The sequence below is a fragment of the Enoplosus armatus genome, chromosome 4 (genome assembly GCF_043641665.1).
Source record: "Enoplosus armatus isolate fEnoArm2 chromosome 4, fEnoArm2.hap1, whole genome shotgun sequence".
NCBI lineage: Eukaryota > Metazoa > Chordata > Actinopteri > Centrarchiformes > Enoplosidae > Enoplosus > Enoplosus armatus.
Window position 1 is genome coordinate 4,471,612 of NC_092183.1, and position 12,040 is coordinate 4,483,651.

Genomic DNA, 12,040 nt, shown 5'->3' on the forward strand with positions numbered 1-12,040 from the left:
CTATATACTCTACATTTTTGGAAGCCAATATTGTACTTTTCACTCCACCAAATGTATTTGACAACATTAATTACTAGTTACTAATAAGTTATGATGGATTGTAATGGATTAAGCTACCCTGCAGTATACAGAGTAATTGAAATTAGAATCTTACACATTGATGCATCACTGGGCAGCGATATAATCAATATTATTCTGAATTGGGATATTCTGCGTGATGTGTACTTTTACTTTTTGTACTTAAAGTATATTTTGATGCTAACTTATGTACTTGTATTTAAGTAAGAGTGCAGGACTTTTACTTGTAAATGCAGGAGTATTTCTATACTGTGGTATTTTACTTAAGTAAAAGATCTGAGTACTTCCACCACTGTCAGTATCACTATAAACCTTTCTTTATTTGTGCACTCTGGAGAAAACAATTGCCACTGTTCCAAGAGAGAAAGCTAAACTACTCTGACACCGAAATGAACCAGGGAATAGAAGTTTTACTACCTAATTTCTTTTGTAGTCAGATTTTTTTCTAATAGTCTGGACGACATAACAGACATAAACACTCTCCTGCGGCGCCATTGAAGTCCATTTCCTGAGAATCTGTTCGGGCCCATCTCAGCTTTTAATTGGACAGTTGTGGGTCATGTGCAACTTTTCAGAGCCATGAAGTCCTCTCATCCTGTCTTGTGTGTGTGTGTCTATGAGGATGTGCTTGAAGACATTTATTCACCCTGTAAGTGTTTCATTCAGACTGAGCCCAAAGAGGATTTAGTAAACAGCATGTATATACCCCTCCTCCCCCCTTGTCAATTAGCTAACATGTCGATGTCAGCATGGTCAGTGTAATCCCTCTCTTAATGTACTGTAATAACCCCCCCCCCCTTCCTCTGCTCTTCTTCAGTGAGATACTGAGAACACACACACACACACACACACACACCAGCTCCTGAGGGAAACCGCCACACAACAACATGACAGGATGCTGCATTAGCTCAGCCGTCATAACAACATTACCAGGGGCTGAACGAAACTCCACAGGGCTTTGGAAGAGACTACTTTCTGACCCAGCACACGACTCTGCTATGCAAGCACTGAATTTAGTGTTCATCTGGTGCAATCTCATTGTTGTTTATTCATTCGATGTAACTTTTTTGTTAGTAGGATCAGATGCTGAGATCCCTTGCCGCACCTGAACACAAAGTGCAACTGAGGCTGATTAGTTTTGCAAGTATTGGACAAATTAAACACTTTGACCTGATGATAGTGCCGTGTGGGGCGTTAAGGGGTCGCAAATGAGATTTTAATTCATCCTGAGGGGAACATGAATGTCTGTACCACATTTTATGGCCATCCATCGAACAGTTGTTGAGACATTTTACTTAAAACCACAAATGTTGACCTCATGGTGGCGCTAGAAGAAAAGTCAGGGGATCACCAAAGTCATTAGGACTCGCCCTCCGGGGGGCACTGAATGTCTGCACCAAATTTCAAGGCAATCCATCTGATAATTGTTGAGATATTTCAGTCTGGAACAAAGTGGTGAACCAACTGGTGGCTGCAACTGCTTGTTCATTATCCAGTTGTGCGTCTGTTTATTCCAAACAAACAATATTGTGCAACTGAATACATAATATATCTCTTTGTGTCCTATCATATGTTGACTTACAAAGATTCACCAAGTTTGTAGGCTTATAAAACTACATTCTGAGCTTCACAGCTGGAACAAAAATAATGACAAAATAATTTCCTCTCTGAAACTTCATCCCTTCACATTGACATTGATCACAACAGCACACGTCCACACAGCCTGTCCGCGGCCGCCGGCCTCCCCTCTTCGGAGGGACACAGCAAGTGTCAGGGCCAAGATGGCGGCTAATGATGCGTAGCTCGCCAGGGGACTGAGGCGAGTCTGCCATTTCAGCCGTGGGAACAGTCCGGTCTGGGCGGCTAATGCATCCAAGACAGCTGGTGACACAAACCCAGCAGTCCAGAGGATGTGTCGCTCCGGCAGTCCCCCCCCGACGTTCAGCCACGATGGTTTGAGTGTCATCCTGGAGAAACTTTGGAGCAGTGTGTGTGTGTGTGTGTGTGTGTGTGTGTGTGTGTGTGAGGGGAAGAACAAGTTGATTTTCATGACATATGTAGGGACAGCAGACCTTCACGGTCTCCAGTGGGCTTAATGATGATGAGGGGAGGATATGAAGATTAACAGCAAACCCTGAGGTGTGTGTGTGTGTGTGTGTGTGTGTGTGTGTGTAGGCGGGTGAATGCATGTTATGTTATGTAAAACTGCTCCCAATGCACCTCACATCAATTAGCTAAAACTCTCAACTGTAAATATTTAATACAAGTTTTTGCAAATTTTGATGAACAAGAAGTCTCACCTGGAATCAGAGAGAATCACGTCCCAGAAAACAGACCTTGACATTAAAGGGGAAGCTGTGTGTGTGTGTGTGTGTGTGTGTGTGTGTGTGTGTGTGTGTGTGTGTGTGTCTTTTTCCACCTCCGTCTCCATGGTGAAACAAATGAGGTTCCTTCCTTGAGGGATCATTGAGAAGCTTTTGAATGTGTGTGTGTGTGTGTGTGTGTGTGTGCAAAAGTTTACTCTGCAACATTCATTCTTTGTGTGTGCGCACTAATGAACTAATGCATGTGTGTGTGTGCGTGTGTGTGTGTGTGTGTGTGTGTGTGACAGGCAGCTCCAGGTGTCAGGTAGCGCTGCCTGTCTCGTCCCTGCTGTCTTAAACACACTGTTGTTTGTTTTACACATCTGTCTGCCAAGCTGTACGCCTGCTGCATCAGAATAACAACACACACACACACACACACACACACACACACACATACACAATGTACACACACATACAAACACAAATGATTTCTAACTGGGGAACAAACTCAGCTCATTTGTTCAGATGAAAACATTTATTTTGTTGTTCATTAGATATTCGTCATGGCGGTCTGTTTTATAGAAATCTAAGGTGTCATATATGTGATCTTATTCAGCTTTTGTGTGTGTGTGTGTGTGTGTGTGTGTGTGTGTTAGTTGTAGTTTGCATGAAAGTGTGTTACTAAGCTAAGCCTAAGAGAGTATTTCGCCAGTGGCCTTGGTTTACGTGTCCCAGCGCTCTTCTGAAAAAATAAAAAAATAAAAGATTTCTGAAGCAAAAGCTGTTGAATAATTCAGCCGTGTTTAAAAAGAATAAACTATGATCCTCCATGAATATGACCGGGTAATCCCCACAGATGCTCCCTCTTTCTCTTTCCCCCTCTTCCATTCTTTTACTACAGCCCACTCCACTGTAAATGATGGAGGGCTCATTTTCTATCGTATCGCAATTCTTTACACTTAACAAAACTTGCCTCAGGTTTTGCACGTTTTAGCCTTTTTTTCTTCATGAATGGCGTTTATGGATTTTCTGAAGTATAGATTTCATAACTTGCAGGTTTTAGTTTCATCTTGTCATCTTATGTCATCAGAATATCTATTTATTTATTTATTCATATATACTTGTGTTACACATTAATATTTCCCTGTCCACATACTTTTGTGTACTGGAGGCTGGGGCTGGTTTGGGCTGGACCCTTTAAGGCAAAGTGAAGGTCAATTATAATGCCACAGCATGCAATGATATTTTAGATGGTAGTGTGCTTCCAACTTTGTGGTAAAAGTTTAGGACAAACACTAAGCCCAAAGCCAGGTCCATAAAGAAATAGTTTTCCCAGGGTGGAAGAACTTGACTGGCCTGCACAGAGCCTTGACCTCAACCCCAGCAGCAGATTAATGCCCATGGTTTTGGAATGAGATGTTTTATTCTTTATTTGAGATGTATATTTTTCTACTTATCTGTAGCCTGTTCCTTTCTGCCTCGTTGGACTGTTTTCTGTGCTGCTTGTATTACAGAATTTCCCTTCTGGGGATAAATAGTTGTCTTATGTTATCTTCATTTCACTGTGTTGTGAGAATAAACCTGCAGAAACGTACTTGAGATGCAGGTGGTGATCCATCACAAAGAACATTTTCACTCTTCTTTTTGTCAAAGTTGTGTATTGTCAACTAAGTCAAGTCAAAAGTGAAAGTTAAGCGTGTAAAGGTGTGTTGATGTCACCTTTTGGTCTGCAGCTGAGATTTGAGGATCAGTGAGAGACACAGCCGGGGAGACATGATAATCACCTAAATATGGGGATAACAGCACATTTTCAGTCGCTCCCGGAAGGCATTCATAGTGTTGCACTCGGTTGTAAACATAGAAAGTGAATGAATAAAACAGAGCGTGAGAGAAGATCAAACCCTGCTTCCTGTCTTACCTCCAAACACACTGATAATATACTGGCCCTTTGATTCTAGCGTCTCAGAGTTTACAAAAGACAACAACAAGTATAATCCACCGAGGAGAGAAGAAGAGAGTCGTACCGAGTTATAGCACTCCTCCTGCTGAGCCGACACCTCTCTTTTTCTTCTTCTCTGCGCTGTTGGTGACGGAGGAGGCACTTCCTGCAGGTAAGCAGGTGTCATGCTCAGAAATGTGACCCCAACAACACACTCATGAGCAGCTCCAGATGCATCGACAGTCAGGAACATTAACTCATCTTTGAACTTCTGACCCCCGTGGACTCTGTGGGGGTGCAGAGGGAGACACTTTACATCAAACTTTAATGCTGATGGTAAGATGATATAACGTCATGTTGTAATGCAGCACAGGCGGAGTATTAGGGAATGAAATGAAACATAATGCAGAACATGACACAGCAGCACTGTGCAACAGCAGCAACAGATAAATAAAATGGCGCCCCCTACAGATAGTCAGATTTAATCACAAGAAAACAGAAAGAATAAGAGTTCATGTTTTTACTCTTTACGGGAGTGCAGGGCAGAAACATCAGTAATACCTTCATAAAGAGCCAAGATTATTATTTTTTTAGACAAAACGTTTTGAACTGACGGACATAAAATGTGATCGCACGCTGTGCAGAGGTGGACAGAAGAGTCAGTGTTCAAGGTTTTCAGTTGGCTCCAGATGAAATGACTTACAGTGGGATCCCCCAATGTAATAAATCATGCTCACCAGACTTGAACAATGAGCCTTTCCTCACCTTCACCTTCTGTCCTGTGAGTGCAGTCACAGGCCGATCGGACCCGTCAATGTGTGTCTGATTTCATTAAATCCAGAGGGAATCTGCAGCTCCCACCACAGGTTTAAAGGTCCCATGTAATACATTTGAATCCCTTGTAGAACGACCATGGTACTTTGGGAAATAGAAACAAAGGTTGCTGCAAGATAAATCTATCCCCCGACTCCATTGTAGCGTCGGTGAAGTCAAGCTGGAGGTTTTACGTGATGGGAGAAGTTGGCTGGGCTGCCTGCAAATTCATGATCAGATTTTATAATTTTATAATATTATATACACGGCTCCAAATGAAGGGTGCACAGCAGAAAATAACAAATCTTTTAAATGCAAAGGTTGAGATTTTTGAATAGAAAGTAATGCTGAAACGATTAGCTGATTCATTATTAAAAGGCCTTTATCATGAAAATATACAAAAAAATATGTGAGAATCTTCTTCCATTTCTCAGTTTCAGGTCACTGTAAATGTGTCGACCCTGGTTTTTTCCACTGTTGTTAAGACAAATAAGCAACATGAAGATGTCACTGCCGTTATATGTAACATTATGTTCTGTAAACTACCAGTAATTATCTAAAAAATAATCAAAAGCTTCATTAGTAATAAAATGGTTAGTTGCAGCTCTGATAGAAACACCACTCGACTATATGGTGTTTCCTTTGTTAGCTGACGTCATTATTCTTTATATCAGGACGCCTCCAAGTGCATTAGAAATAGATAATGGAGTGCACACTTTGTCTTAAATTGTCCTTTTACCTCATGACTCGAAAATTGGTTATTTAATTGTATTGATAAAGGTTGTGATTACTCATAATAAGTCTCATAATAATGAAAAGGCTGTGAAAACAACATTTCTGCATAACGACAAACGATCAAGGACAATGCATGGACACCAAGCAAAATGTTTTCTATAGGTAGCTTATACATTGTATGCCTCTCCTCTGTTTATATGTTTCTTTTATTTTGGAACATGTGCTGTGTAGTATGAGGCATGCATTAATGATATATCTTTCTTTGAAACATGGATGTCAACCGACAGAAATTGTTATTTATATGAGGTTGTTGTGATGTTTGAATAATAATCCAAATACTATTGTCACTTAACAGACAAAGAAATACTATTTTTTCATAATTCACTCTTAATTTTGTCTAGTTTTATCCACTTTACTGGTACCGAAGCTGTAAACGGAAGTGCTGTTGCTATGGTTACCTGCAGTTTAATATACCTTGTGCACTTATTTAAGAGCTCTACTAATCTGTTGACCAGAACTGTGTTCGATGAGTCCTGACATAAAAAAATGAGCAGGCACCTTCCAGCCAATCAGAAGCATGCGCTTTCTGTTGCTATGGTATAACTGGCATATAATGCTAGACAGCACAACATAGTAAAACTCAATCATCATCATCATATTCATACCACACTGGTTTACTGGGAGGTTAGGGAGAGCTCAGGTATGCTAGCGGTGTGCTAATGTACCTGGGAGCCAGAGAGAGCCGGACTCAAGGCCTCTGGACCGCATCAATATTGCAGCACACGGGGCCAAAGAGGAGCCAATCAAATATTCATTCAACGTCCCTCCTCTCTTTCTCTTTCTACCGCTCTGGTTCTCTCCAGCTAGCCTGCAACACAATGAAAACACACAGTCTCTGTTCACATCTGCTACCTTAACCCTCAGTGTAGAGAGAGGCTCTGCTTGTGTATTCAGTTATTCAGAGTTCCTGGGGGAGAGCTTGGGTCAAGTGTTACATGGAACGAGGGCTCCTTTTGGGGTCAAATGCAGAACAAGGACGCCATAATGCCGAGCAGAGGCTGTCTACACACATACAGTGTGGTCTATTCTTTACAGCAAGTACTAACCTGCACGTGCACATAGAGCGGTCACCCAGTGGGAGAAGAAGATCTCAGATCTTTTTCTTGAGTAAAAGTACTAATACTACAAAGAAAAAAAACTCTGTTACAAGTAAATGACCTGCATTCATAATCTTACTACTAAAAATACACAAGCATTTGCAGGAAATTGTACTTAAAGTACCAAAAGTACTCATTATGCAAAATGGCTCCATTCAAAGTGTTATGTTTATTATATATCTATTAAGGAAATTGTATTCCTGATTCATTACTGTCCAAGCCGTTTGAATGTCAAGGTAGAGCTAATTTTAACAACTGTTGGGTGGTTTCATCTATAACAATGCATATTTTGTAAACTGATCATATGTTTTACTTATAAAGTAACTACAGCTGTCAGCAAAACTGTAGTGGAGTAAAAACATCAATGTTTCCCTCTGAAATGTAGTGAAGTAGAAGTGTGAAATATAAATACTCAAGTTCAGTACAAGTGCCTCAATTTTGCACAAAAGTACAGTGTTGTGTTTCTGGGCAATAACCTGAAATGCATAAAACATGATCAGAAAGGTTTCAGAGGTTTCAAGTATTCATTGAGGAGTTTTAATACAACTTTAAAGAGAATCCTGTTTCAGAGACATCCAGTGGTTCCAAGTTACAAGTTAATGTCAAATATTTAATGAAGCAAATGGATTATAGACACTAAACAAGTGACATTAAGTGTGTATGTACACAGTAGTCACCTGATTTTGATTCAGTAAAAAAGCATTTCCAATATTTGCACGTTGTACCTGTACCATGTAACGACCGGGTGCACAAGGCGGAGGACTCAATAGCACGAAGCAGACACAAACAGGTGTGTAAGCAAAGACACAGGAGTGCTGAGATGTAAACTTTCATATATCCCTAAATTGTTCTGTAAAGATGAAGATCGAGCTGTGTGTCCTGTCTGTGAGTTTCCTCACCACGTCCGTCACAAGGTGGTTCCTATAGAACAAGCAGTCGGTGACCTGAAGGACCAGCTGAAATCTGACTTAAAGTCTCTGCAGGACAAGAGGGACAAATACGAAGACGAGAAGGAAACATACAATGAAGTGATTCAACACTCCAAGAAGCAGCTGGAGAAGAGTTATACAGCTCGTTTCACTTTGATGGAGTTGAATTGACTGAGTTCATTTTTCATTTTAATATTGATTATGACCTGCTGATTCTTAGTTGTATACTCAAATAATAATATTTATGATTGAATCTCTTTTAATTTTCTATTTGATTTTAATTATGACCAAAAATATCCTCCATATTTATACAGTATGTGATTTCATGGTCACATTTTTCTTCCCTTTAACGCCACAAGATGGAGACAAAGTCCACATGTTGTTCACAGCCTGCTCATTTTGAACACTGAAATTTTTCTTTCCACTTTCTGTCACTTATTTACATGCATATTATTGTTTCCTGCACAGGTTGATCAATAGAACCACCTGATTTTTCTTTTAATACATATCCTGCACAAAGATCCCATTCTGTTTGTCAGACGTACTGTATGTCCAGGGCATCTAAGAAACTCCTCACTGCTGTGGCTCTTGATGGGTTTCTTCATCAGGCACCAACTTAGTCAAATCATCTCAATCATCTTATCTCTGAAAAGAAGTCTCTCATGCCTTAAGTAAGAATAGATACAGTATTTAGCTTTTAGTATTTACAGTAGTTTGAGGAGTTTTCCAATGAAAATGAAGACAGTGGGAAAAAAACATAAAAACATTTTTAAAGTTGTCGATCTTTACTATAATTGATTTGTGTGACCCTACACAGAAAATTCAACCTACGTTTATAGAAAAACAAAACACCTGAAATCACAAAGAAGTACATGTACCAATTAGATTTGAAGTCCAAAGGTCAGGCAATAAAAATAAAGTCCAAAGATGAAGGAGAGCTGTAACCAGCAATAAACAGGACAAATATTTCTGAAAACCTCTTTGCATATACATGTATGTAAAAGCTTTAATGAGCAATTTAAACATAAACGCACACAGAGACAGTTTGACATCAGTGGTCTTTTCATCACCAGTCCAACAGTTTCTTCGTCTTCACTGTGACAAAGTTTTCTTTCATTGAGATACATGAAACATCAGACTCAACACTTTGGAGGGATAAAGATCTTCACCTCGCTGTCTGTGTTTCAGACTAGATTTCTCACACTGGTCAGATCATCACACAGAGGACGACAGAGGGGTTAAACATGTTTGGGTCCATAATGAACTTGAAAGTCTTTCAGATTCTGAAGGACGGCTTGAAAAGTATCCTGTTGTACCTGCCGATAATAAAAACAGATGACTGCATTTACTTCCAATAATGATTAACCAATGAAAGAGGTTGGTGGAACTGAAAGCAAATTCTGACATTGGAGAACAAAACCACGACGCCATTACAGGGTGGGAGATCTCTAACTGCTCACTTAAAGGATTTTAAGCAACAACCTGAAGAGAAATTGGATGTGGTGAGTCTTTGCCAGATCATTTGGATAAAAGCACAAATGGCTGAGAATATCGCTCTTGTTGAAAGTTTCCTGAGCTGCCATGTGTGTTCAGAGACTTTCAGAGATCCTGTGTCTCTGAGCTGCAACCACAGCTTCTGTTCAAGCTGCCTGCAAACATTCTGGGAACAAGCTGAAAACACAAACTGTCCCATTTGTAAAAGAAGATCCTCAAAGAAAAATTTTGGGGTGAACTTTGCACTGAAGGAACTGGCTGACTCCTTTGCTGGGAGAAAGAAATCTGGATCATCTGAGACAGAAAAAGGAGAGGAGAAGGTGGAGGTGGTGTGTAGTAAACATCAAGAAGAGCCTAAATTGTTCTGTAAAGATGAAGATCGAGCTGTGTGTCCTGTCTGTGAGTTTTCTCACCATGTCGGTCACAAGGTGGTTCCTATAGAACAAGCAGTCGGTGACCTGAAGGACCAGCTGAAATCTGACTTAAAGTCTCTGCAGGACAAGAGGGACAAATATGAAGCAGTGGAGGAAACATACAATGAAGTGATTCAACACTCCAAGAAGCAGCTGTTGTCCACAGAGACGAAGATCAGAGCAGAGTTCAACAAGCTCCACCAGTTCCTGAAAGAGGAAGAGGAGTACAGACTGGCAGCTCTGAGGGAGGAAGAGGAGCAGAAGGGGAAGACTATCAGCAGAGAGATGAAGATGATTCAGGAGCAGATCTCCTCTCTGTCAGACAGTATCTCTGCTGTTGAAGAAGAGCTGCAGAAACACAACGTGCCATTCCTCAGCAGTTATAAAGCCACTCAGACCAGAGCCAGAGTCCAGAGCTCACTGTCAGATCCACAGCTGGTCTCAGGAGCGCTGATAGATGTGGCCAAACACCTGGGCAACCTGTCCTTCAGAGTCTGGGAGAAGATGAAGGACAAGGTCCACTTCAGTCCTGTCATTCTGGACCCAAACACTGCAGACTGCTGGCTCTCTCTGTCTGATGATCTCATCAGTGTGAGACGTGAAGACACAAAGCAGCAGCTTCCTGACAATCCAGAGAGATACACTTACTTTGCCTTTGTTCTGGGCTCTGAGGGCTTCAGCTCAGGGACACACAGCTGGGAGGTGGAGGTGGGAGACCATCCTGAATGGCTTGTGGGTTTGGCTAAAGAGTCAGCTGACAGGAAGGGGAAGATATACATTTCACCAGAATATGGAATCTGGTGTTTAAGGCATGTACATGGAAAGTACACTAATGGTCTTGGTAAGACTCTCACAGTGAAGAAGAGCCTCCAGAGGATCAGAGTCCAGCTGGACTATAACAGGGGGGAGGTGTCCTTCTACGACCCTGAAGACATGACTCACATCTACACTTCCAGAGACACTTTCACTGAGAAACTCTTCCCATTTTTTCATACCGGAAACGCTGGTGATGCTAAAACTGCTGATATCAAAATCTGCCAGACTGATATTTCTCTGTGATGTTCAGGAAGTTGATTGTTCCAAATTTAACCTTCAAAATGTTTGTATCATGACCGTTTGAGGTTTATTAGACTCTAAACTCCTCAGCACACTGAAAAATTGTTTTTAATTAAAAAGTTCATCACATTAGAGAAATCAGGGTCAATAAAGTTTAAACCAGATGAAAAATATATCTACGAAATCATTAATACAGGTACAAATAGATTTTTGGATTGTAACGTATCTGCCTGTTTAGCAGCATCTTGTTTTTAATCAGACCATAATATGGCTGGTCTCAGTGGTCCAGTGTATCAAAACACATTCCGGCTCTGATTGATTATTATTTTTTTAGGATTTGTTGTTGAGGATCACAGAAATGTTTTTTCATATCTGTCTCTACTGTCTGAAATGAATTACGCAATTAGTTGTTTATTTTTGTTGTTTTCATGCAACCCACTGTAAAAACATGTGCACATAAACCACTGGTTTAATCTGAAATTCAGTTTTGAAAGATGTTGAGACATGAAGGATTTAGTTATATTTTGTATTAAATGTATAAAGTTGGTAACTCCTGCTTTTGATATTCTGTTTACATCTTCATGGATTTCAAAACGATCATCACTCATCAGTTTTAGTTTTTGAGGAAACAAATGTTTTAATTTACTTTAATTTTAATTCCCTCTTTAATTCTTACAGTGCTTCTTCATAGTGTGTGTGATATTTCTTGTATTGAATAAATTGTCAATGACATGAATGATGAATGTCAATTATATCTTTATAAAATGTACATCAGATGGATGCTCCTTCACATGATGTGTAATTAAAACATCAGCAGCTTTTATTCACAATTTTGTGCATGAGTTTGTTTCCAGTTCCTTTACATACACATGTCAAATAGTCATGTGACTTTACAAAAGGTAATACAAATTACAATAAGCACAAATCATAGTACAACCAGCTTTTACAAAATACAATATTTATCCTGAACTCATTCATGGTTAAATCTCCATTTTCTATTTTCAAAACAAGTAATTCCTCACTGAAACTCTTTCAACCTCAACATTTATGGACAGCCAAACACATTTAATTCATACTTTCTTTTGTCAAGTCACATGACTGATTAACAGATTGTTTCTAA

The 12,040-nt window shown here is 40.0% G+C and overlaps 1 protein-coding gene across 1 annotated transcript; it reads left to right on the forward strand.

Moving 5' to 3' along the window:
• The first annotated feature begins 9,495 nt into the window (after window positions 1-9,495).
• On the forward strand, window positions 9,496-10,923 carry LOC139283685 (zinc-binding protein A33-like). The gene has a single exon (XM_070903709.1). The coding sequence runs from the start codon at window positions 9,496-9,498 to the stop codon at window positions 10,921-10,923; it is 1,428 nt and encodes a 475-aa protein (XP_070759810.1).
• Window positions 10,924-12,040: the final 1,117 nt, after the last annotated feature.